The sequence below is a fragment of the Gadus macrocephalus genome, chromosome 19, assembly GCF_031168955.1.
Source record: "Gadus macrocephalus chromosome 19, ASM3116895v1".
Lineage (NCBI taxonomy): Eukaryota > Metazoa > Chordata > Actinopteri > Gadiformes > Gadidae > Gadus > Gadus macrocephalus.
Window position 1 is genome coordinate 12433914 of NC_082400.1, and position 27462 is coordinate 12461375.

The window sequence follows — 27462 nt, forward strand, 5'->3', positions numbered from 1 at the left end:
ATTATGCAATTAAATAAACAATACAAATAAACTACACGTTTACAACGTTGGCAGGAAAGTGTATGTATATCTTAAAAAACGAAAATATGTAGAAACACATGTTTGTGCTGCAGATATTGTTGGAACCTTGCCCTTCTGTGGTTTGTGGCGCCATCTATTGGCTGGTCTCGACTTTAACATTTATAGTTTACCAATGCAACCAGAAAACAATGCATTCAATTTAAATAATACAACTGACCTGTAAGAGTAAATAGACTTTATTCTTTTAAAGTATGTCTACAGTATTGAAAGGATACAATTGTATTTCACAGTCAAACCGCATGTAACTATTCACTTTAATACATTTAAGAAAAACATAGGCATAATAGGCATCTTCATATGTACATTCATTCACATTGGACACAAGCAAGGTATTACATGTCGTTCTTACTGTACATATGTTACAGTAGCCAGGGAAGAGATCACATTACTATACAATGTTAAATACACACATTTGGAGCGTGGAGACATTTACAGTGGTTTTGTATTTAGACAAAAAAATCAAGGGCCATGGAAACATAGGCTAGTTTAAATATGAAGACATACACTTTGTTTCAGTAAAGTAGGACCTCTTTGAAAAGGTCTTATCATTAACACAAAAGAACAATCTCCCAAAACACCTTTTACATTAGGGGTGGGAATCTCTTGGCACCTCACGATTCGATTAGATTCCGATTATGAGGTCAACGATTCAATTCTAAAACGATTATCGATGCATCCCGATGCAACAAATTTTTCCGCATCACGCATGAAAATCACGCATTTCCATTCGTGATTTTCACGCATTTCACGCATTTCCATGCGTGATTTTCAAAAATATATATATACATCTGAGTTTGCTACTCAAGAGTTTGTTAATCACTTCCTACTTTTGTGATGATCATTGAAGACATCAACAGATGAATTAACTTATCTAATATTTTATTAGAGAAAAGGCTTTTGTCACAAATATGACTTTCTATGAACAATGCAATAATCAATGCAGCTTGCATTACAACACAATATGGAAGTATTTTCTTTCGAATCTTTCTTTTCTATGTCATTAAAGAAAAAGATGCTCTTGAATTAGAAGGAGTTCTCGTGTCTGGCTGTGAGTTTGCGTGCATGCTATGCGTAGGCTGAATCGCAATCGTGTCAAGACAAATCAGATTGGCCAATACACAGAAGATAAATTAAATAATTTTAAAATTACTAAAATTATCCCTCTCTGGTGAACAGAATGTTGCAGCAGGCGAACAAATATAGATTTTTTTTTTAAATTCCGATTATTAATTTATCTGCATCGAGGCGGAATCGTTCTAGAGAGAATCGCGATGCATCGAAGAATCGATTATTATTCCCACCCCTATTTTACATTGACTTGACCTCGCCCTGAAACAAACCTCCCAGAACCATAGAAACAGATATTGAGCAAGGTGGGACAGAGGTCTCATGTTTCTGGCCATTTCTACATTTTCCAGTGTTGAGAGCCCAGAATTGGCAGCCCAAGACACATACGTACCCCCGCTTTCAAAGACCAGGGAACCACCCACCTACCGTGGGTCCGTGGGGATTCAAATCAAATGTTTTTACTCATATTTGGACCGGAAAAACATTCAAGACTTTCAAAGTGGAGCTACCTCTATTCATTCATTTCTCTTACTTTCACCACAATAAATGTGCGTTCAGGTCATTCACCCCCCTATCCACCGTGCCTACTCTGGAGTTTTTATAAAAAAAACTACTAACAAAATAAAAACCAAAGAAAGGATTTCTTTCTTAGGAGTGAAAAATACAATGTGCATTATGTACAAGCAAAAATGAAAGGTATCAGCACTTTGGTGAAAACTTCCCTAATATTGCTAAATGTGACCATCCCATAATAGCAGAGCTGCGGCTTAACTCAGTCAAACACAACTCAAAGCTGAAGTGAGTCACACTATGATGCACATGTTATGCTGAAAGTTTCATTTTCTTTTGATTCCTTCACTGGATTTGACTTAATGTTATTGGGAACATGTTTCTACAGGATGAGCAGCAAAGAGAATATAAAAAAAACGAAAGTATCACAATTCAGCTGGTCTTCAAATACTTAAATATGATGTATCTTGTACTGGAAGTGAAGAAGTCGGCCATCTTGGGCTGGAGCTTCCGGAAGAATCTTTAGATGCACGTTTCCCTCCCGGGTTCCCAGGATGCCTTGCTCTGTTCTCTTCTGTTTTGGGGTTCACGCTGTGACCTTCTCGTCGCCCAGCTTGTAGGTCAACGATTATAAAAAAACGATAACACAAAGGAGAAGACGCAGCTATCTGACAAACAAGATGGAGGTGTGAGCGTCGTCAGAGGAGGCCTGACATTTCTTGTGTCTTGGGTGGGGGAGGGGGGGGAATGATGGTGAGACAGGAAACCCCCCACACGCCAATGACACGCTACGGTTTCAGTGCTCCCGATAGGTTTCCATGACAACCCCCCCCCCCCTCCCTCCCTCCCTCCCTCCCGCACGCGGCACCACCCCCACAACCAGTGTCAGCGCGGACACGAGTCGGGGGGTCTGTTCTGATTCGTCGAGAAGGGATCGGGGGAGTAACTTTGGTGTCGAAATCCCGGTTTCCTCATCGGAACCGCCACCAAACTACGACTAAGGAAAAAGTATTGCATCTCAAGAGCGGGAGGAGAGGGCAGCGAGGGGGGACGAGAGAGAGAGAGAGAGAGAGAGAGAGAGAGCAAGTGCTTTTACATCTTTCATGTTTTTTTTTTCTTTCCCTTCAACTTCGAGGGACAGGAAGTGGCATGGAAGTGCGCTTCCCCCCCCCCCCCCCCCCACCCCCACCCAACCCCCCCACCCCCATGCCGTTCTGTTTTGGGGCGGGGCTCCACTTCACAGACAAACAGAAGTGCGACGGTCTCCGTGGTAACTTGTTTGGTCATCAGTCGGTAAGTCGGGGGGGGGGGGGGGGGGGGTGTGGCGGTTGCCCGCCCGCTAACAGGAGTATGTTGGTGAGCGGATCATGGGCGAGACAGACTGAGCCGGGTGTGGAGGTAGCGCGGTGGAGACCCCCGTCACACTGGTTTCCAGTCAGACCGGTCCTCGCAGACAGGACCCCTTGGCCGTGGCTGAGGGGGAGCCTACAGCTCTACAGCCGGACTGACCGCCTTTCTATCTAACCACCACTAGGGGGCAGACTGGAGCCACGATGCGAACCAGAGCCAGAGATGGACAGAGGGTGGAGGAGGAGGAGGAGGAGTAGAAGGAGGAGTAATGTCGGATGAGGGGGCGGAGTCCAGCGGTAGGTTTCTATTCTGGGAACTGGAGGGCCATGGCTTCTGGTTTCATCTTGTAGTACTGGTCGAAGCGCAGCACGGCGTACCTGAGAGACGGCAGTACAGGAGAGCTGGGGTCAGACACACAGATGCACTCACAAATGAGGACTCTCACCAGAGGGGTCTTTGAAGCATGATCCTCCTTACACACAAAGACAACACCTACTACAAACACACAAACATTACACATGCACAACACGTACCCCAAACACACATGTACACACACACATACACAACACATACCCCAAACACACAAACACAACAGCTACCCAAACCACAACACGTACGCGCACATACCCCAGACACACAAAGACAACACCTACCCCAAACACACAAACACAACAACTACCCCAAACAAACATATGCACAGCATTACACAACGTGTACCACAAACACACATGTACACACTTACCCCAAAAAGTCGAAGTCGATGGTTGAAAAACTGGCCTGAATGAGAGCCCACAGACCCCAGAAATAGTGAGATGCCTGCAGAGAGAGAGAGGGGAGAGAGAGACAGAGAGGTATACAGGGAGAAAGAGAGAAAGAGAGAAAGAGAGAAAGAGAGAGAGAGAGAGAGAGAGAGAGAAGGGTGTATGGGGAAAAAAAACAGGGAGAATCGCCAGGTTGCCGTCAACATCTTCACAACAGACCATAATGCTCACATGCAGTTGGCTCAGCAATGAAAAACAGGTTATCGAAAAAGCCTCTGGCAATAAAAACAATCACATGACACAGTAAACACAATTAGGACTCTTTCCCAGTGGACAAAACACGGACAAACACCCAGAAACACCTGGCTTCAGCCTGTACTGGGAAGAGTTACAATCGGTTTCACTCTGGGATCAGATTGCTCTGCAGTTCCTCAGCTCTGATGAACACATGAAACCCAGCAGAGCATAGCCCTATCCCCCCCTTTACAACGCAAAGCTATGAGTCGCCTTCACATCCCAGATATTACATTTTCATTTACATGTAGGGCCTTTAGCAGACGCATTTATCCAAAGCGACCTAAAATAAGAATAAAAGAATAAAAGATTCAGAATAAAAGAAACAACAATATATAGCTGTCGGTACACTAAGGATGTCAATAGAGCCAAGTGCCAAGCACTAACAATCACTAGGTTAACCAATTCCCCATATACAACAACGCCATATTAGTGCCTAAAGTACATATTTCTAGGGGACTGTTAAACAAAACCTGCATTTATGAGCAAACTGTGTTGTTAAACGGGTCTAGGTCCCCCCCCGGCCCCCCCCCGGCCCCCCCCCCCCCCCCTCCCTGGAGCCTGTAAAAAGGGGTGTGGCCAGGGGGCGTGGCCAGGCCATCAGACGCTGCTCTGTGGTGACGAGACTACAGTAGGCCCCACGGGGCCCTGTGGTCTGGCAATGGATCAGGGAGGACCCGGCTCGCTTTGTTTGTTGGGTCAACAACCTGAGCTTCTCCTGGTTACTACCGACAACACGCCCTCCGACCCCCCCGGCCGCAGTTACCCAGGAAACTGACAATAAACAGGTCAGGTGACTCCACTCCCCCCCCCCCCCCCTCAGAACAGCTCAAACGGGTTTCAGTCGTCTAACCAGTAGCGTGAATAACTTGAATACTAACTCAAGCTGCTCAGCTTATACTGGCCGCTAGGAGATCTAGGTGGCCGCTGTAAGACGCACTCCTCGATCTAAAACACCTTAACCAATGGACCTTGTCGCGTTAAGATCGTTAACCAATAGACCATGTCGGGGTAGGATCGTTAACCAATGGACCATGCCGGGCTAGGATCGTTAACCAATGGACCATGCCGGGGTTAGACTTTGAGGTTTGGCCTCCAGGGCTCTCACCAGGGTGAAGCGGTTGACCTGAACGTAGAGCACCTCCACCTCTCTGTCGGTCACCGGGCCGCCCTGGCCTTTGTGCTCCTTGTAGGCCTCCAGGTAGGCCCGCAGCCACTCCTGCTGTAGGCTCTTGTCCGGGTAGTGGCTATAGTCCACCTCATTCAGGCCTGCAGCGGACGCAAATAAAACGCACCCCGGCCCAGGACACGGCATTAGTTCTGTCATAAGATGTGGACGGAAGTGCGCGAGTAGGTCAACGAGTGGTTGACCTACTTGTCTGAATAGGTCAACCACTACGTTGGAAGTTGGAATGCAGTTGCATTGAAGGGTCATATATTGTTTACACCCATTTATTCTCAAATGTGCATCAGGGTGCTGAATGATGTTAGCGTGTTCATATGTTAGCGTGTTCATATGCTAGCGTGTGGAACTACGTTAGAATGATAAAAGCTTATTGACTTGCTTGTTCAACCTCTACGGTGGTTGTTGGAATGCAGTCAGACATTGAAGGGTCATATATTCTTTCCACCATTTTATTCTCAAATGTGCATTTGCGTGTTGAAATGTGTTAGCATGTTCAAATAGGTAAGCATGTTGAAATGTATTAGTGTTGAAATATTTTAGCGAGTTGAAATAGGTTAGCATGTTGAATGATATTAGCATGTTGTAATATATTAGCATGTGGAATGATGTTAACATGTTGAAATATATAAGCATGTTTAAATATTTTTGCATTTTGAAATATATAAGCATGTTGAATGATATTAGCATGTTGTAATATATTAGCATGTTGAATGATATTAGCATGTTCTAATATATTAGCATGTTGTAATATATTAGCGTGTTGAATGTTAGCATGTTGAAATGTATTAGCATATTGAAATGTGTTAGCATGTCGAGCTCTTATTGGCTTGCTTTGACCCTTTGCACACCCCATAGGCCTGAAGCGTGTAGAAAGTAAAGCCCACTCAGCACCTACCGGCAAACTCGTTGAAGTGGTTTCCAATGTCGTACGCTTGGTAATTGTACCCAGCATACTCGTAGTCAATGAACTTTACGCTGTCTGAAAAGATAACACAGCTTGTTTAGAGGGAGGAAGAGACGGCAGGTCAGAAAGATGCTGTTTTTAATGCCTTTTTTTTTTTTTGGGTTGCTCTGCCGATTAGTCAGAATCTTTTTTTAATCTTACATTGGCTTTTGTCTGAATGTCTGTTTAGGTGCTTCAATGCGATGAGTAAGAGTTTGTATTTTGAGGGGAGATAAAAAAAAAAAAAAGGATGCAAGCAGGTTGTACTGGGCGGAGGAGCACAGCGTCCAGACCACCAGGTGTGGACTCATGTGGGCGACGGCAGGTGAGCGGAGAGGGGGGGGGGGGGGGTGTCTGGGTGTGCAGGGACCCTCCCAGGTGGTCCGCTACAGACATGCATGTGGGGGCGGCGTATCAGCATTGAAACATGGCTTCTTTAGCTTCGGTAAGGTAACATCTCTACTTTATGTTCAGATGAGGGAATACAACCAGACCAGGTAAGACCAGGTGATTCAGAAGAGGGAGAAAACACAGGTTGAAGTACACAGTAGATAACTAGCTATTACTAAATAGCCAGTAAATGATAACTAGCTAGTTATGACGGTAGAATGTTATTGGGGTATTGATGTTATAGAAAGTTAGTGTGGGATTGATGTTATAGAAAGTTAGTGTGGGATTGATGTTATAGAAAGAGAGCAGTGTTTGGTGTTCTACGATGTTAGTCGGTGGGTTCGTTTCCAGGATGTTAGTCTGGGATTGATGTTCTAGAACGTTAGTTTGGGGTTGATGTTCCAGGATGTTAGTGTGGGATTGATGTTCTAGAACGTTAGTGAGGGGCTAATGTTCAAGGATGGTCTTGTTGGGTTGAAGTTAGTGTGGGATTAATAATAATAATAATAATAATAATAAATTCAATTGATATAGCGCCTTTCAAACTCAAGGACGCTTTGTGCAATGTGGGCAGGATTGACGTTAGTGTGGGTTTGATGTTAGTGTGGGTTTGATGTTAGTGTGGGTTTGGTGAGGAGGGGGAGGTGCTAGATCATGCAGAGGAGGCCAGTGTTGGACAGGAGGAACAAGGGAAGAGGAGAATGAATGTGGTAACAAACTAAAGGGATCCACAGCAGTGAGTAATTGAACAGCAATACGTCAATATGTCTGACGACGTGATCCTTTCAAAATAACAGTTGTTCCTCTTTAAAGCATTTAAATAGCAACGCTTAAAGCAAACCTATAGACAATGTGTACTCTTGGGCTGCTTACAAAGCCCAAGAGTACACAAAGATAAGCTAGCGCTGGGCCTTTACTGATAGCAGTGTTAGCTTAAAGCTCAGGGTATTGCTGTCCAAGTACGCTTTGCAGCCCACTAAGTCTGGCGACATGAGCAGGGGAGATGAGATGAAGGAAATCAGTCCCAACGACCGGAGAAGATGAAGAAGAAGAAGAAGAAGAAGAAGAAGAAGAAGAAGAAGAAGAAGATGGACCTCAAAATTCAAATCTTTACTCTCGCCAAACTTCATCCAGTCATTCACAACCTTGGGCCACTGGAATAAAGTTGCCACGCTACAACATTTATCAGTGCTTTGGATAACTCTGTTGTCGTCTATCTGTCTCATGGCTGTAGGCTTGGGGTGAATTTGGCCTAGCCTTGGTGTGTACAGTCGTTCAGAGCTGTTGTCTACGGTAGAAGACGTTGAGGTGTGTTACCAGCTGGCGTGTAGGTCCTAGCGGGACACAACTCAACACCTCCGGACGGTGGCTATTGCCCCCTGTGCAGCAGACGAAAAGGTTGGGGCAGACATATCTGTCACACATCCTCTCTCTCACACACACTCACTCTCTCTCTCTCTCTCTCTATCAACACACTCATTCGGTTTGATCCAGTTGCTGCCCGCAATGTGTCCTAAAACCAACGAGAAATGCTAGCCGTAGACGGCTCTGTTTACATTCACTCAGACGGCAGACACACTTCCCCTTCTCCGACAACACACCCCTTCAATGCTCCCCTCTCATTGGTCCACTGGTTGACCTCGCCCACCGCCCACTTCCATGCAAATCAAGAGATCCCAGAGGCTCCCTGTTGGCAGGCTCAACTGTGGCTTTCAGTCATGTGAAAATGTGCACCATTGTTGTTTTAACGCCACTATCTCCGCGACCGACGGATGGTGTTTGCAGCGGCCTTGGAGGGGGCAGCCCAGTGTGAGCTGCTTCTGCTTCTGGTAGACTAGCTCCCTGGTGTTTGGTGGGCCGACCGGAAGGAAGCTAAGGCTTAGTATATCTGCTATGTGATAGCGTGGTGGTCTGCTGTGACGGCCAGAGGATCAGGCGCGGGGCGGAGTCGGTATTCAGGTGTCGCGTGGGGGTGGGGGGGGCGTCATTGGAGAGACACAGAATCGCGAAAATCCCATCTTCAGAGTATGCATTTATTTCAAATTGGAAATAAATTGGATTTATTGGGTTTATTGGGTACTTTAATTCAGTCTGTTCACATGGAAAAAGTGGCTTTTTATTGACGACAACTTTTAGCTTCTTGGGAGAGGAATGGCGAAAATGTAAAAAGATAGCAATAGTGACTTATCTTCCTGTAAAACGAGAGGTCTACAATGTGAAAGGTCCCTGTTTGCTCATCACTGCACACCGTTGAAGTGATGCAAAAGTACACCGGTTAAAATGCAAAAAAGCAAAATAATGCAACGCTTAAAAATCATCCCAGAGGGAAAGTTTAAGTCAAGATGCCTTTGTCTGTGGCGACCAGAATAAAGACTAAACATGTGACCCGTCAGGCTTTCACTTCGCTGTCGCAACGGAACCACGGTCGCCACGGTCACCAGCCACGGTCACGCCGCAAACAAACTCGTCCCGCGCGGAGGCGCCGAGCGAGAGGTTGGGAGGGGCTGGGGGGGTGCGACCGGCGGGAAGCAGCAGTGGCGTGCGTTTCCTCCGTCGCCGCCGCCGCCGCCCCCGGCCCCTCTCCTCCCGCAGGGGGCGGGGCCAGGCCAAGGCCAGGCCAGGCCGACCTCTGAACCCTAGGAGACAAGGGCTAGACACACGCAGCGGTGAGATGCCCCCCCCCCCCCAACCCCAACCCCGTCAACCCCCCCCCCCCCCCCCCCCCCAGAGCTACACACATCAACAAGTCCTGGCTCCAGCGGACCGGGCGGGGCCCGCAGCATTCACACAATCAACACAACCAGTCAACAAGTCAACCAGAAAACATGTGCTTCTGCTGAGAGGCTAACGGGGAACGGCTCCCATCACAGCGGTGGCTGCTGGGGTGCTGTCGCTCGGCTGTAGGCGGGCCATACCGCGAGTCACGTAACGGCAGCGGGGGCAGATTTAGAACGGCAGAGCGGGCTTCGAGCGGGCCACCGATAGGGGGCGGCGCCCGGTGGGGGTGGGACGGATCTTACTTGTACAGCGTTACAATAACATCTAAAAAAAAATCATGTCAAAATCAAGATGGCCTCGCGTGGCGTCGGGACCGGTTTTTAGGCGCCTGTGATTGGCTGTGTTCCATGTCAGATCACGTGACCCCTCTCCGCCTGTTCTGAGCGTTCTAACTCCTCCCGCCGAATGCCGTTTGCGTGACTGGGGAATGGGGCCGCGACGCGCTACACATTCAATAGCCTACCTGCGTCTAATGGCCGCTCCTAACAGTACGACTGGTACAACACACGCGTCACACATCACCTAAGCCCCTGGGCTAGCCCGGGGGAAATCCTGTACCCCTTTCGGCGTATACTCACCTGGCTCCTGTTGGTAAATGATGTTTTTACAGAGAAGGTCGTTGTGGCACAGCACCACCGGGGAGCCCAGCACCGACAGGCTCTGCTGAAGCCACACCAGCTCATGGCGAAGCTGCTTGGAACTGGGCACTTCCACGCTGAGCCTGGGGGGGGGGGGGGGGGGAGAGAGAGGGGAGGAAGAGGAGGAAACAGAAGAGAAGGGGTTATTATTGTTGAAATGAGGGTTGTTCAGCAGAGCCTTGTGTTCTCAGGAGCTCAGTCGGTTCAGATAAGGTCTGAAGAAGGATTTGGAAGATGGCCAAAAAATACTAAAACGGTCTGTCGAGTTAACTCAAGGACGTGCATCGACTATGGGCTGAAGGGATCGGACGAGCGAGAGACCTCCCCCCCCCCGCTGAGACACAAACACCCCGCCGGGCTCCCAGGGAGACATCGAGCCGGTCGTTCCGTGCTCGACCTACTTGCACATTGCTCGCAGCAAAGTAGGTCTCCCGTTTTCTCTTCCTTCTTCTTTTTCCTGAGGTAGGTCGAAAGGGGCCAGCCCTCAGAGCCACAAATCAGTCTGCACCCACGCCTCGCTAGATTGTCAATGCTTTGCGCTAGTTCAACTAAAGTTACTGCTCAGATTTTGCTTAACCCTGACTAACTACATATCCATTTAAAATACCTCCTTAGAACTGAGAAGTGGCTTCTCACCCAGCTTGTTAGTGCTTTGTGCTAGTTAACCTAGTGTGACTGCACAGACGTTTAGCCTAACCCCTACCAACTCCATATCCCTATAAAATACCTCCTTAGAACTGAGAAGGGGCATTAAAGTCGAAGGGTTCTTTTCCTCAAAGGTTTCCCCCCAATGTGAGTGAGGCCATGTTGACCCTGACTAATAACACCTTCTTGCACATTCCACCTCCACATCAGTTTAACTGTCAGAGAGGAGGGGGGGAAGCCAATAACTGTGTTACATAAGCTGACCAGCTCTCGGTTGCGCAAGATCCCAGTGTTGCTCAAGCGGGGTACACTGAACACGAACCCCTAGGGGTACTTTGAAGGACTGCATGGGGGCTCAGGAATTTGTAGTTCTATGGTTAAAATGGTAATAAATCCACCTTAATCCCATACATTTAATCTATACATGAACATACATGGTCCGTAAAACTTCCTGATGAATGGTTAACACCATAAGTGAAGCGCAAGCTTCATAAACGTACGTTTTTGCACCATTTAATGTTCATGTTTACACCAAATAACATGCAAATACAAAAGTTAGATTCATTTAAATCTTTTCCCTTTTGATCTTAATAAAGGGGAACTTGGAGGGGTAGGTCAGTAAAACTAGTGGAAGAACCCCTAGTCTAGAAGGGGTTGTATGACTAAATAACCAGAGACAGCTGAGCAACAAGTGGTTTCACTTAACAGAAGATGTAAAAAATAAAAGAAGGTGATAGAAACAGTGCTTCTAGGCAGAGAACATCAAGACTTGGCTGATAGTGAACCGGTTAGCCCCAGCGACACAATCCCTGAGTTTACTGAGCCTTCTCCTCTGAGACAGAAACACCAGTCTTATGTGGTCTAGTCCTACACTGGGTAGCCCCGCCCATTCTGCCGGCGTTTTGAGATCACCCTGCACAAGGGTCTGGAGAAGAGCAATACATTTCTTTCTGCTTCCGATACGTTTTTGCGGGAGCCAATCACCAAGCTGGCTTTTCCCCTTTGCGCGCTATTGGCTGGTTTAACACAATGGAATGGACAGGAAAGCGACGGCAAGCAGCCAATCGCATACAGAGTAATTTGAACTAGGCCCGTTGATCACGCCTCTTGTGCTGAAGAAAATGACAGCAGCTTCCCAAGACCAACGTGCAATCGACGACTGAGCTTGGTCTGGCTAAAGCCAGACTAGTCTCTCAAAGAGATTGAATCAGGACTGCTCGCCAATACACCAAAGCGGTCCTTTTGTTTCCCTCCATTTGAGGAGGTCTGATAGACCTGATAGGAGCTCAGGGTTCCAAGTCGACTTAACCTAAATCAATAATATTAAGTGCTTGCTGTGCACAGCGGTAAAAGCTGAACCGGGGCTATTTCGCCTTCTTGAGTAGAAGGACTGGGCTCTTTGGAAACAGCACACATAATGGACAAACAAAAGAGGACCTCTGACCCAAAGAGCTAGGGTCCCCTTTAAAAGCCCCCCCACCCCGGAGGCAGGGGTCTTCTCTTTTAAACGTTCTTCACTACGTTCTACTGAAGTTGCATGCTAGCCCAGGAGCCCTTTCAAAAGCACCCAATCTCTTCCTAGTTCTGTTGACAATATGACTGCGCCAGCGCGCCAGGCTTTTGTTTGCTCTGAGCAGCTGGCTTTGGCTGTCTGCTATGATAACACAAACAATTTGCCTCTTTTGAGCCGAACGTTAAATCTTAAATCTCTTTTCAGAGAAGGTACGAATGGTAGTCGGCCGAGAAGAAAACACAACTTCGGTGAATGGGATTCCTCAGATTCCTGTGGCATATGCATGTTAGATACATGAGTATCTAACATACGCACTTCAGAGGCACTTCAGGTCAATGGCCGCCTCGTCAAACACACACATGTCCCAACGAACACGTGATTAATGGTGACGTTGTGTGTGACGATGTCACCATGGTGTCACAGAGCAGAGTCCACACAGAAGTCATTTACAGCCAAGACTACCGGCTTGTTAGAGGAGTATGTGTGTGACAGAGATATATATAGATATAGATAGAGATATAAATAGATATTTACGCACAGTCGTGTTTTTTGAACTGTGGCACTACTGGAAGTCCCATATTTTAAATTCAATAGAGGTTCAACCAAAACTAATAAATTAAGTTGACGTACAATATTATTATATACTAAAGTGTAATATTTAAATTGCAACAATTCAAAAAGGTATCGATTCAAAAAGCCAATTCAAAATGGCTTTTAAAATTCAAAACATTCTGACAGGGATTTGCTTCCATAGATCAAATTCATTTCTGAATCATGAAAACCTTGGAGGACCTTCAACAAAGAATAGTTGGTTTTATAAATAGATAAATACAAATGTTTAGTAAGTTTGGGCTACGGACCAGTCAGGACCGACATTTACTAGCATTATATACTTTTTTGGATGATCGAATAGTCAAAAAACCTTCCACACGGCCCTTTAAGAGAGTCACAACTTCTACACGCTGTCGCTTTAAGGCTTAACAGGACAACGTGTAGAAGTAGTGACTCACTGCTTAAAGATTAAGCAGAGTCACTACTTCTACACGTTGCACCTTTAAGCGGCGATTGACAGAAACAAGGACCTGACCTCCGGTTCTTCTCGGGGTCCTGGAAGTGGGAGGGCACCAGGGAGAAGTAGCTGCCCAGCTTCAGCCACAGGTCAGACTGCGGCTGCCAGCCGTTGTGGGCGTGGATGGCGTGGTACTTGGCCAGCTGTCTGGCAATAAGCCTGGAAAACAGGGGGAGATACCGTTAGTTATAGTCACCCAATGTGAGAGACCTGGTTTAGACACAAGATATTAGTGATGGGGACACAATGTAAGAGACACATGGTTTACAATGGAAGAGGTATGGGTTAGTTATGTGTACAATGCAAGGGATACGATTAGTTATGTGTACATTGTAAGAGGTATGGGTTAATTTTGGTGATATAATGCAATAACTAGATTATGGGGATACAATTCAAAGGACATGGTTTAGAGACATAAGTTATTAGTTATGGTACGATATATTATGTAATGGTGACATACTTAAAGAGATCTGGTCAGTTATGAGATACTGTTACTTATGGAGACGTAACGTAGAAGATATGATGAGCTATGGTGATGTAAGAGATAAATTATGGTGACACAATGTTAGAGATATGTAAGGGGTATTTTGTCAGAGATATGATTAGCTATTGTTATACGGTGTAATATATAGGGTTAGCTATGACAAGACATGTTGTGGTGACGCAATGGAAGAAACACTTAATTGCGATACAATAAAATAGGTCAGTTATGATGAGATAATGCAAGACATGACCCGCGTCATTGAACACAGCACCCATCTACCCAGGGTGATCCGTGAGTCAGGAGGTTAATGAATAATCTCCAGTCAGAGTCAGCTGGGCCTACCAAGGTATGTGGAGGGAGGGACAGCATGTTGGGGCAGTAAACGTTAGCTGGTGTCTAATCACACGAGCTTCCGTTGAGGCGCTAGGCCTTGTTAAAGACCACACGAGTGAATCCTCATTCTGCTAGAGCTCCTCTGTATCCACGCAGTGCGACTGATGCCAAGGGAACAGCGGCTTCCCTTTAGAGAGGACCCCACGTTCCCTTTAAAGAGGACCCCCCCCCCCCTTCCTTTTATAGAGGACCCCACCTTCCCTATAGAGAGAACCATCCAGTGTTCCTGTCCTTGTTGTGTTTCCTATCTGGGGCTGGCCGTCCTGTTTCATGGGGAAACATCCACCCGCGTGTGTTTGAGTGCGCGGTGGCGTGTGAGCCTGCGTGTGTGCACGACGCATCTACAAACACCAGCGACCCCGCCCCCCCACCCCTCGACCCGCCCACCCCCCCCCCCCCAGACAAACATCACATGACCTCGGCCGGCGGCGGAGAGATTCTCTACCTGAAGGCGGGCTGCGTGCGGATGTGTTCTGGTTCGAGGGCGGTGCCCTGCAGGAACTCGTAGCACAGGCCGTTGTTGAAGGTGCAGTAGAGGCGCGGCGCGCAGCGGTTGGCCTGTAGCACTCGGAAGCTCTTCACCTCGTTCTCCCGGTCAACCAGCAGCTCCGTCTTGTTGCCGTAGATACGCACCAGCACCACGTCCTTCATGACCCCGCCCACGTAGCAGCCCATCAGCTTGTTGGTGATGCCGTCGGTGAAGAACTGCAGAGAGGAGAGGAGAGGGAGGAGAGGAGAATTCGGCTCGGTTAGCATACCGGACCAGCGTTTGAACAAGGCTCCCCCTTTCCCTCCCTCCCGCTCTTTCTCTCTCTCCCTCCCCCTCCCCCTCCCTCTCTAGGTCTGTGGCCAGCCCAGAGGGCGTCCATTGTTGTGTCGTTACATAACGGCCTCTGGCAGAAGGAGAAGCAGCCACCCTCAGAGAGGACGTTGTTGTGTGAAGTGGGACGATCTGAGCGGCGAGGAATGCTCTGGTGTTGACGGCCTGAGTGACGCGGCGTTTGACGGGCGGTTTCCCGATGGTAATTGACGCCACAATTGGCTTCTAATGACAGGACACGTACACCCCAAGGACCCAACCCCACATCCTACCCGCAGTTTGAATTATTCAAGATTGAAAATATGCCTGGTTGTATCTGTTGAGAATAAGTCCCGCTGCCAAGCACTGCTGCTTATCCCTTTATTCAAACGCCAGTATGCAAACAGAGGAACATCCTGGAAGGCTTCCTCACAGACGGCGGGACCTCAGGACAGGCTGGGAGCGAGTTATGCCCCAAAGTTAACTGTGGTCTCAATTAACACACACACACACACACACACACACACACACACACACACACACACACACACACACACACACACACACACACACACACACACACACACACACACACACACACACACACACACACACACACACACAAGCCCCTCCCCTTCAGAGACATTTCTAGAAACGTACGGTTATAACAGTATCAATCGACGTGCATGTTCTCATGAACGATGAATAAACGTCAATCGTCACAGATGACGTGCTCACGTCGTATCGATCATAAATACACACCCCGATGTTGATATTTATACCGTTATTGTATTTTTGGTTTTGCACACACGGATGCAACTCAGGTCTACATCTGCGCTGGGTGCGACACGATCCGGGTCCGTCTGAAGACCAGATCCCCAGACTTAAGACGATCAGGCTTCGTCTAGAGACCAGATCCCCGGACTTGAGAGGACCCGGGTCCGTCTTATGACCAGATCCCCGGACTTATGACGATCCGGGCCCGTCTTATGACCAGATTCCCGGACTACACGACCCATGTCCGTCTTAAGACCAGATCCCCGTACTTAGGTCTCCCGCTGAGTACGTCATTAACACAAATCCACTCGTAAACCGAGTCCCCTAGTACCGGACAGCCTGCCGGTTCCAGGCGGCCTCACACCCCAGACCTCCCGTTGACGCAGACACTATTCGGCCCAGGGATGCGCAGATGCGCTCCTAGTGCGCAGCATTAACGCAGCTATCACCAGCGGTGACGTACGCGTTAAAACCCCGCAGATTACTGACAGTAACAGTGGTGAGCCGAACCTTTATCTGGACCTCCGACGGCTTCCAGTTCGGCCGCAGCTCCTGGATCAGCCGCAGGGCTCCGGAGCGGTAGTCGCTCTCGTCCAGGGTGACGTCTATCTTGGGCACCGCGGGGGCCTCCTCGGGGACGTGGATGTAGTTGGCCATAGTGGAGGTGGTGGTGGTGGTGGTGGAGCTAGAGGTCGAGCTTCTCGGTGTAGCGACTGGCTTGAGCTCGGAATGCGGCTGTATGAGGACTGAGAGGCGGCGGCGACAGGGTGAGCGCTCGGTGTTGGACGCAGTGTTGCCAGATTGGGCCATCTTTCACACCCAATCTGGCAACACTGGCTACTCCGCGCTTCAACCAGCGTAGCCAGATTGGGCGGGAGAGCTTGCCCAATCTGGCAACACTGGTCGGACGGTGACGCCTCTTTGAGATCCCACCCTACCGTGCGTTCACACCAGAAGCGAATGTTTTCGCCTGTTCGCGTATGTTGGGGTTCACTCTGGACGACAGGGAGTAAAGCCTGATTGGCTGTCACGACCAAGCGGCAGGCGCAATTCGCAGAAAGGTTCAAATATTTAAACTCGAGTGAAGTGTTCGCGCAAGTAGAATCACGCGAAATCCGCGTTAACCCGGGTGTTTCATTCATCAATTCGCACCGCCGGTTTTTCTGACGAAAGATTCGCCTCTCTTAACGCGTCTTTTGCGTTGACTTTGTATGGATTCTTGCCGCGGTTCCTCTTTTGGTGTGTGAAAGCGCCCGATTAGTGCATTTTGGTACGGTGAGTGACTCACCGCCGGCGGGCGGAGCTTGCCTCGCGGCCGGTTCAACTGTGACGTCGGTAGGAAGCACTGCCCGGCTGGGTGGTCCCGGTAAATGAACCCAGCGGATTGAGTGGGTTACTACGGAGGTGGGGATTTTCGACGATATTATCTTGAATGAGATGTATATTTAGGTGTGTAATAAAGTATGATCTGGTGTTCTGGACCAGGCGAAATACTCCGGTCTCCGGTTACCGGGGAACTGAACGTGAGGGACATCGGTGCTTCACGACACTCCTCCGGTTCAACATTTTCATGAGGAATACTGACCTTCCTTTTTAATATCATACGCTGCTTGACATTACTTTAGGCACATATAGTAAACATAACACTACATTTAGTTGTAATTAGTTTAATTGTATTCTATTGAATGTAAAAAAAATTCAAGTCGGTTTGAGGGCGTCTACAGTCGTGTCCTTAATCACTCCTACATCACGTCTGCTACTTACGGTTTGGTTTGATTCTTAATAGTTATGAATTCATTACTTTGACTCCATTAATTATCATCAACAGCAGTGTTGCATCGTGGTCCAACAAAGAGACAACCATCCAAAAATAAGAACAAAATGACGAATAAAAAATAAGTTATTTAATTCCTGCGTTCAGTACACATCCTGAAGTCTCTACTTTAAGGCGGTCGCTGTACAGATTAAACTCAAGTTCTCAGTCAGTCAAAGTAGTCCTCTATGTCGATGTTGGGGTTCAGCAGCTCGTCCTTGTAGGGCGTCAGGTCCATCTGGTTGAGGATCAGATTCTCAAAGGTTTCCTCCAGGTCCGTCTCTCCTATCAGCACGGCGCCCACCATCTTACCCCCCCTCAGCACCACCTGGGGGGGGGGGGTCCAGGAGGTCATTCACTGGTAAACAATAACAACCTAACAACACCTCGAAAACACTGAATCCCACCATCCCAACCTTGCCATAACACAAACCGACCACGCCCATAACTAACCAAACCTCACTAACACGAACGTAACACTACCTAACCCTCAACACTAATCAAACATTACCTAACCAACCCTCCCTAATGCTAACACTAATGTTACACTACCTAACCCTCAACGCTAACATCACACTACCTAACCCACTAACCTCTTACAATACACTAATGCCCCCTCATGCTTGCATCCCAATATCCAACTGAACATCATGCGCCCTCTTAGGCCCACACACCACTCACTAAACCAAGGCCTCACCTTCACGTACTCCTGGCCCTTCGTGCATCTCACCAGCAGCTCGTGGTCGGCCCCCAGTCCCTGGGCGTTGAACTTCCCCAGGATCACCACCTGGTCCGTGGAAACACGAGCCAAACAAGTGTTGTTCTAGAGGAATCCGTGGAATAAGCCCGGGACGAGGTCGGTGACCTCTGGAGGAGAGGCCTTATGTAAGACGATGGAGGCCCGACCGGCTCCACGTCAGGGGGCTGGCACCCTGCAGCCACCCCCACCCCCCCCCCTGTACTGTAGCGCCTCCAGGTTCAAGCCTGGGTTCAACGCGTTTCACACGGCAGCGAAGCACATGGCAGAGAGGACAGAAAGTGGGCTTAGATAACACCTTGTGAACGCGACCTTAGAGAGACAGGGTTGGGAACCCTAACACTACCTAACCCCCAACACTAACATAACACGACCTTACCCCCCCCCCCCCCCCCCCCAATACCAACACTAACATAATACTACCTAACCCTGAACACTAAGTCCCATAAGAGATAGGACGACTTGAGTCATTGCGCGACAGACTCCAACCAGTCACTCAATCCACACGGATTTGGACCGGATGCTAAAACATACAACATCCTGTATTTAAAAATGGATTTGCCATTTAGCGGAGCGGGGATTTCATTCGGTCCCTCTTGTCTCCCTGGGGGACAGAGTTAGCAGCCTAAGGAAGGCTTCAAGCAACATGGAACACAAGCCAACCGAGTCCACGTGTTGAATCCTGCCCACACCGGCCGACCACGCCACGCCCCAGGTGGGTTACTGGCAGGAGAGAGGGCGGGGCTTCTGAGGGAATGATTGGTTTCGGTTAAATAGGTCTAATGTCCGATGCGACACGCCAACTAGGTTGCTTTTACTGGGCTCCTCCAAACACAAGGACGCAGGCTGGTGGTGTTTCAGCCGGTTTATTGTGGAGGTCTGTAGGTAATGATGCATGGTCTGGTGCCTCCATGCTGCCATGTAGGAGGTCTGAGTGATTGTGGTCATGGCTGGGTTAACATGGGATTACTCTATGTGCAACAGGTGTGCAGCCTCTCCCTAGACCCAGGTGAGGCTGTTTAAACCAGCCAGAACCTTCTCCTGAGTCCTTATCCCCAGGGCGAGGAGCATGAGCACATGACTGTTGTGCTGTTTAAACCGCCTCCCCCAGCCCCAGGGGAGGCGGTTTAAACCAGTCTCACCTGGTCAGACTCAGCCAGGTGAGGCTGGTCAAACGGGCCTCAGAGTAAGACCTCTCCCCTTGACGAGAACACTTGCTTAGAATTCCCTCCACAGTACATTTCCCTCAAAGAGGGAAGTGAGACACAAGATCAGCATCGATTGAGGAAGCCTACTACTGTTTTCATTCACGTTTGAAAAATGGGACCCTTGTGTCGAAAGTAATACGACCTACACATTCAGATCGTATAGTTTAATCCAGTCTGTGGTTAAATAATTTACAATAATGTATAACTGTTTTGAGAATCATGGAAAAATTGCTGCTTGCTGAGTTTGCAAGATATCCTGTTGATTCGTGATAGGCCCTTAGCTGCAAGTGAGGTACAGAGCGGGCTAGCTGCCAAGGGAGGATTTTAAGGGAAGATAAGCACTCCCTCTTGCCCCCCAAGTATTGGAACGCCCCACCCCTCCGCGGAGACGCGCAAATTCTAAGGCTTGGGCTAAAATCTAGGGCTAGGGAGAGTGGGACGGGGCCTGACTCAGAAAGGTGAGGCTGCTCAAACTAGCCATCATACACACCCACACTCCTACAGCAGGCTTAGTGGCGGGAAGGGAGACCTCTAATCGAGGTGATATCCGTTTCCGATAGAATTATTACTTTGCCAAATTCTACGTCAAAACCCCATATTTATTCTCCTGGTTGTCGTCGTTGTTCTCCTAGTCACGTGCTCATGCTCCTCACTCTGGGTATAATGACTCAGGAGAAGGGACGTTTCGTTGAGGGACAACGCTACAACTCATGACTTCATCTAGCTTAGCTTAGCACAACATTCAAACGCTATATGGGCGTGTGTTTAGAGACGTTGGCTCCGCCCACCCAGGAGGTAGCCCAGATCGAAGGAGCCGCTGAACAGGACGGTACCTTGTAGCTGAAGAACTTGGTGATGTGGGCGAAGAGCTCGAAGCAGAAGTCCAGCTCGATGGGTTGGGTCAGGACGTCCGCCGCCATGCAGCGGCCCGCGAACCAGCCCATCTGACGCGCCTGCGTCCACAGCCGCATCTGGGGTCAAGGGTCACATGTAGGGTTAGCACCAGCACCAGTGGGTTAAAGTTAACATGTATGTTAGCATTAGCACCATGTGTTAAAGTTAACACGTATGTTAGCATTAGCATCATGTGTTAAAGTCAACTTTTTTGTTAGCATTAGCAACCATCTCTCAACTAGTACATAAACTAACCATCTCTAACCGAGTATCTAAACCTAATCCTCTCGAACCTAATATCGATATAAATTGTAATTATTTTCTGCCAAATAATAGACTATACTCAATGTATTGTCCCCTAATTAGCCTGGTTCCCTTGTTAAACAACGTTTGAATGCATGGCGATGCGTGTCAGATACAAGAACAGAGCTGTATTCAGTGTGAGGCCTTTACATCGTTAACTGTATAATGCAGAGTCTCCAGGCCACTAAATACACAATACATATATGACACTGAATACACCTCACAAACACATAGCCACATTTCTCTCAAACTGATGTGTCCCAAGTTGAGAGACACTAGTTTGAGAGACATTTGGTATCCCTAATATACAGCATGTATCCAGACAGAACACAGCGATGGTTCACAGAAGAGCTTCAGGACCATCTGGCTGCTGGGTTCTGCGGTTCTGCAGACGTCTCCGTCTTCACGGAGTGCCGCTCCCCGTGGTGGGAGGACCCGAACCAGACGAATGGTTCCAGGTGTATTTGCTTAAGCATACAGGGTTATATAACGACGACACGGAGGTTATGGCTCCCCACCGGGGGTCAGCAACCGTGACATAATTTGACTAGACGACCACTCGCACCTGCTGCCACAGGGCACTGGGCTCCCAGCATGCACTGCACACGTCGCCCGCCGCGTAGACGTCGAGCTCCGAGGTCATCATGTGGTCGTCCACCCGCAGCCCGCCGTCCTCAGCCAGGGAGAACTGAAGAAGAAGAACATCAACAACAACCGTAAGACCGCCATGTTGGTGAGTCACCGCGTGAGTGATGTCACCGCGCTGTCGTGAGCGATGTCACAGCGTTGGCGATGTCACCGCATTAGCCTAGAGTGATGTCAACGCGGCGGTGACGTCACCACGTTAGCGTCAGCTGTGGTCCACCGGCCTCATTGGTCAGCGGCCTGTTCACGACCCTTTGGCCCAAAGAGAGACTCCTTCGATGAGTACGCTCTACACTCACTCTACTGCTCTAGCCCCTTTCCCCTGCTAACAGCTCCACATGTGCCTATGTCTGGAGCTCGAGTCTACACAGAGTCTAGAGCAGTGTCCTGTTTACCACGGAGCTGGAGGATTGGGGTCACGTGGTAAACAAATGAACTTGGTTGGGAGAAAACGCATCTGCTAAAGGGTTGTGTTATGAAATACACGCATGCAAAAACACAATCACAGTTCCTGTGTGTGTGTGTGTGTGTGTGTGTGTGTGTGTGTGTGTGTGTGTGTGTGTGTGTGTGTGTGTGTGTGTGTGTGTGTGTGTGTGTGTGTGTGTGTGTGTGTGTGTGTGTGTGTGTGTGTGTGTGTGCGTGCGCGCGCGCGCGTGTGTGTGTGTGTGTTCCAGGTAACACAATGGCTCATCTTCCCTATTAAGTACAACTACACAGATACATAACAGCAGCACATAACTTGGTATTCTACCACATACTAGGAAGGCTCGCGGCTCGAAAGGATGAGCCGGTTAAACCATCTGCAGCTAAAGCAGCCAATGGGGAGGTCTGAGCCAATGGGGAGGTCTGAGCCAATGGGGAGGTCTGATGCTACTCCCAGCCTATGGGGAGGTCTGATGCTGCTCCTCAGGTCTGGGTTTGTTTGCTCACCATGCAAGCGCATGGTGGCGTTTCCACGTCAACAGAGAATGCACTAAAGGAACAGCTGATCAGAGCGGTACTGGCCCTCCGCTGAAGTCACATGACCGCAGGCACGCCCTTTACGAGGCATACGGATCACATGACCTATGTATGCAAAACCCTTGTGATGCAGACTTAAGTGGAACCGAGTCTAAAGGAGAAGTGAATGGTGGTCAAAACCGCGAACGTAGTCAACATTTAAGAAATGTTAGGATATTAAGACGCAGCCATCACAGATTAACATCACAGATTCAGACAGACGGCCCTCACCTTTTACACATTGTACAGAGACACGAGATCCTCGGGTCATGAGTGACTGTGTGTACTACAGGGCTTCAGGGAGTCTTATATAAGACAAAGGGGAAGGGGATGAGCATATTCTACAAAAACAAGCTTGTGGTTACTTCGCCCATTATGGAATGGCTGCGTTTGTATTTTCTATAAGTAAGATCTCTGAAGTGGTGGCCACCCCACAGCTCTTTGTCTCCATCGTCTTTCAAAACTGTAATCCAAAAGCAAATCATATTCAATATCCCACTAACTTTACAGCTTTTAATTGAGTAGGAACCTTCTCCTTCTACTAATGCATTTATTTATTGTGTGTATCAAGTACATCATGTGGATTAACTGTGTATTAAGTACATCATGTGGATTAACTGTGTATTAAGTACATCATGTGGATTAACTGCGTATCAAGTACATCATGTGGATTAACTGCGTATCAAGTACATCATGTGGATTAACTGTGTATTAAGTACATCATGTGGATTAACTGCGTATCAAGTACATCATGTGGATTAACTGTGTATTAAGTACATCATGTGGATTAACTGTTTATTAAGTACATCATGTGGATTAACTGCGTATCAAGTACATCATGTGGATTAACTGTGTATTAAGTACATCATGTGGATTAACTGTGTATTAAGTACATCATGTGGATTAACTGCGTATTAAGTACATCATGTGGATTAACTGCGTATTAAGTACATCATGTGGATTAACTGTGTATTTCTAAGTTTCCTTACATTGTTCCCCTGGAGGAAAGCATCCGTGTTTGGCACGACGCCAGTCGCGCTGACGATGAAGTCACAGCCCACCGTCCTCCCATTGGTCAGCCGGACGTAGACGGGCCACGCCCCTACAGTGGGGGACACCATCAGTTGACCTTTGGCTCTGTGTTGATGTTCATCGCACCAGGACATTCACACACGTCCATCATGAGAAGAACGTGATGGTAAGTAAGCGGTAGAACGGGGGGGGGGGGGGTCTCACCGTAGTCCGCCTCAGGCTGGGGTCTCAGGGGGTCTGAGGGGGTGAAGATCTCCTGCACCTCACACTCGTACTCCACACGGACCCCCTGGGGGGTCTGGCCACAGAGGAGGAGGAGGAGGAAAGAGTTAAACACACTGAACACTCGCTGGGCAGGGGGCAGCCTGGTCTGGGTCTGTGTGTGAATGAATGGAAAGTAATGCCCTATACCAGGGTCTGTGACCTTCACCAGGGATTTGTGACCTTCACCATCAAGAGACATTTCTGGTCACAAAATACAATTTATCTCTAGCCATAACACCTATTCCACCCCTAAGATGAGGACAAAACAGAAGACAAAGTTCTACAGTAGCTATACTGTTTATAAAATAACCAGCAGCCTATAGTTTGATGCATTTATGAAACGTGTAGTTGTAGGATGTGACGTCTATTTTGGTTGACAAAACACTTGATTTTGTTTAGGAATCACAGTTTGACCTGGATCGCAAAAATAAGAGCTGCAAAAATAAGCTACTGCCATGGGGGGGGGCCCAAGGGACGCTGTCTGCGGACCCCTGTGACCTGCTCCTCGGTGAAACCCGTTCTGCTGGGTGTCCTGGGCTGTGAGTGTGTGCATTAAATTAGCATGAGCTCAGGTTACACATGACGACAAAAGGTTGCACTTACTCCTGTGGCATCCATCTTCGACTGATCTGAACACACACACACACACACGCACGCACGCACGCACGCACGCACGCACGCACGCACGCACGCACGCACGCACGCACGCACGCACGCACGCACGCACGCACGCACGCAAACGCACACACACACACACAGTTCTCGGAAGGAGGGGGGCGTGTTATCGCCATGGTTACGACCCACAGCAACCTTGTGATACTTCGTTGTGCATAAGCATTCGAGCATTCGCTGAACCCCTGCACCATCAAACTGCACGGACGGAGCTTCACCGTCCACACAGAACCATGAGGTTAGACCACAGGCGTCCGTGGAGCCTAGCCCTCTTTCGGACGCCACAGTCAGCTCTACACGTGCGAACACACACCTAGTCGCTGGTGTCCCTTGGTTGTGGTGTCGTAACAGGCACTTCAAAGTCCCAAAAACAACACTATCTGCATATCGGAGCGGATCGGAGTGTTCACAAACTGTGGGATTTCACTCCAGTTTTCTCTAAACTTCTTGTTTCAGTAGCAGACAAAATGGCATTGATTAGTATGTTGAGGGTTCTTTTTTTAAACGCACACATCAAATACACATGTTGCCAAACTCGCGTGCGAGTGCGTGCGTGCCTGCGCATGTGTAAGAATCCTAATTCCATGCTTCCAGCTGACCTGGTTTGGACAGAAGAGGATCAGGAGTGTTAACAGGGTTGAGCCTGGCGTCTCACCTCCTCCGCTCCTCTCAGCAGGAACCCTTCATGCCAGTCTGGACCCAAAGCACTGCCAGCGCCAGTAGAACCAGAACCGGGTCTACGCCGGTCCCCACCTGGTTAAAGAGACACACACACACACACAATAGTGTGACTCTGACGTTGAACTTTAACCCCGGGTTCTGTTAGGTCTCTGCGGTGTGTGCTGCCCTCTACTGGTGAAGCAGCTGTTCTACTCTTTCTGATTTATTTTACTTTAAATTTATGGACACTGTATCGTCAACCAAGCCCTCCTCTAAGGTTGGAAGACGTCTTTGTTCTAACAAAGGTTGTGGTTTTGATTCCCAGCCTGCCTGTAGGCATACTACAGCCATTTGGCCCCGCCCCTAGCCGCTCCTTAACGAGCTGCAGGTGAATCACTCCCCTACCTGCTCTTTAACGAGCAACAGGTTAACTCCTTAATGAGCAACAGGGGAACTCCTTAACGAGCAACAGGTGAACTCCTTAACGAGCTACAGGTGAACTCCTTAACGAGCTACAGGTGAACTCCTTAACGAGCTACAGGTGAACTCCTCCACGAGCTGCAGGTGACCCCTGAGAGTGGTGGGGTTCCCCGTGTGGTACGGACCTGCGGTGAAGGTGTGGAGGCCCCCCTCCGGGCCCCCGTCAGAGCCCCCCTCAGGGCCCTGCTCCGTGGTGTAGCGGGCCCTCTTGCAGACCGCGTCCCGGGGCGGCCGCTGGGCCTCCAGCGACGGGATGAGGAACTGGGCGGCGCCCGCGTCGAAGAATGTGTTCCCGATGGCCTTGTCCTTCACGGCCCAGACCACCTCGCAGCCCCGCACCTCAAACCTGAAACACCACCAGGCCGTTACAGCCTCCCCCGTGTCTGAACGCTGCGTGTCTGACACTGTGTACCTCAGACGGATCAGGAACACTGGTACAGACCAGAGCTCGAGTCGCGATGCAGTAGAAGGTTTTTGAATTTCTTCCGGAATCATATATCATTACACCCGTTTTAATCCAAACATTTTACCTTATCATCATTTATGCCCTTTGCTAATCAATAATCAATAACAGTTCTCAGCTGTGCCCGTTTTTCCTTTCCATGTTCAACTAAACATGTAAAATAAATGCCTTGAAACAAACAGCACCATCTATCGTCATACACTGGTTACTGCAGTCCCTGTCGAATCACCCATGGTAAATTAAAGTTGGAACAAATATTTTGAGTCCACTTACACCAACTCCAGGGCAATACCTCCGTTTCCAACGACGACGATCCTCTTGGCGCTGGACAACCGCTTCTGAAACTCCTGCAAACACACAAACGTTGTCAATGTGCCGGACGTCTTCGAAAAAGCCAACGGCGCGGACTGTGGTCTTCAGGGATGTAACTGCCCCTGCAGCTGAATACTAGTGGTTCTGTGGGTCTTTATAGAGCCAGTGAGGTGACCTTCCATGCCTGGAACGCTCCAGGAATATGACTACCTAAAAGACTATCAGTAGTGGAGCTCTCGGCTCCAGCGGTCTGGGGGGGGGGTTACGAAGGAGACCTACCTGAACACTGTCGGTGTCGCGGACCCCCAGCACGTAGGGCTGGTCCTGGGTCAGCAGTTTGGGTCGGGCGCCGCTGCAGATACACAGCTTCTCGTAGCCCACCGAGCGTCCGTCCTCCGTCTGCAAGGTCTGCAGAGAGGACAGACATACAGAGCATGATGGCCAGGACAAGTAGTGGTCTGTAGTACATGACCAGGACAGAATCTATATATTATATTATACTTTATTTATGAGTCTGCTGTTGGCTCGTCCGGCACGACGAGGAAGAATCAGTCATGTTGTCACAGAAATTAAGGAAGAGTTTGCCAACGACTTCCTGCAACGCAAACTTGAACTTTAATTGAAATTCCCATTTCGATTTATTATCCTAAAACGAATCTTGAAAGGGTCAATCCCTTCTCGTCTTTCCTGTGTTTAGTTCCGTCATCATTAATGTCCTGACTTCATGTCGGTATCTCTCCCAAAACAGAAGCCTACATGGTGTTAGTCCGTCTCTGACGGAATATTACGGCAACAGAACCACTTCTAAAGGTGCGTCTTCATTAGGAAGGTGTGTAGGAACCGATGTAGGTACTGGTGTGTGTAGGAGGGCTTCAGCTCACATGCTGGTCGGCCTGGAGGCTTCTGACGGCCGACTGGATCACCGTGACGTTGGGATACTTCTCCTGCAGCACACTGGGCGGACGCTCCTCCACGTCAAACTCCTCCAAGGTCTGAGACACCTGAGGTGGAGACGATTAGTGAGCGGACATTCAGAGTCAGTCTGCCCCTCATTCAGTCGGTTTAATATCAGGGTACACAACCTCTAACCATGAGAGCAGTACAGGTCAGCAACATGATCAACTATTCATACATAAATACATTTCTTGTTTGAAATACAAAATTTTTTAGTTAAAATAAACAATAAAAGGTTGATTTAGTGCTGCACAATTAGGTGCAAAAACAACACAGGATAGAGTGCAGAGTAGCTTGGAATCATAGTATCAGGAAGACACTGTACGT

General features: G+C 48.6%; 2 protein-coding genes across 2 annotated transcripts in view; both read right to left on the reverse strand.

Moving 5' to 3' along the window:
• Nucleotides 1-241: 241 nt before the first annotated feature.
• On the reverse strand, nt 242-16461 carry etnk1 (ethanolamine kinase 1). The gene is made up of 8 exons (XM_060038697.1): nt 16190-16461; nt 14549-14808; nt 13245-13385; nt 9940-10082; nt 6146-6229; nt 5173-5333; nt 3752-3825; nt 242-3386 (listed from the first exon to the last, which is right to left on the reverse strand). The coding sequence occupies exons 1-8, from the start codon at nt 16334-16336 to the stop codon at nt 3314-3316; spliced, it is 1083 nt and encodes a 360-aa protein (XP_059894680.1). The 5' UTR covers nt 16337-16461; the 3' UTR covers nt 242-3313.
• A 1100-nt stretch (nt 16462-17561) lies between these two features.
• The window catches only part of pyroxd1 (pyridine nucleotide-disulphide oxidoreductase domain 1), an 11002-nt gene continuing 1101 nt past the window's right edge, over nt 17562-27462 (reverse strand). Inside the window, exons 3-13 of the mRNA XM_060038696.1 lie at nt 27063-27182; nt 26461-26589; nt 26143-26216; nt 25532-25752; nt 24922-25019; nt 23535-23628; nt 23288-23400; nt 21220-21342; nt 20291-20428; nt 18190-18279; nt 17562-17820 (exon numbers count right to left, since the gene is read on the reverse strand). Coding sequence (XP_059894679.1) covers nt 17662-17820; nt 18190-18279; nt 20291-20428; nt 21220-21342; nt 23288-23400; nt 23535-23628; nt 24922-25019; nt 25532-25752; nt 26143-26216; nt 26461-26589; nt 27063-27182 — 1359 coding nt within the window. The 3' untranslated portion in view covers nt 17562-17661. The remainder of the gene's footprint in view (nt 17821-18189; nt 18280-20290; nt 20429-21219; nt 21343-23287; nt 23401-23534; nt 23629-24921; nt 25020-25531; nt 25753-26142; nt 26217-26460; nt 26590-27062; nt 27183-27462) is intronic.

Coding starts and splice junctions, on each gene's coding strand:
- etnk1 (XM_060038697.1), bottom strand. CDS start 16,336: ATGGCCAACTACATCCACGTCCCCGAGGAGGCCCCCGCGGTGCCCAAG. Junction 5,334..6,145: donor CCACTTCAACGAGTTTGCCG/GTAGGTGCTGAG, acceptor CGTCCGCTGCAG/GCCTGAATGAGGTGGACTAT. Junction 3,387..3,751: donor ATCGACTTCGACTTTTTGGG/GTAAGTGTGTAC, acceptor GCCGTCTCTCAG/GTACGCCGTGCTGCGCTTCG.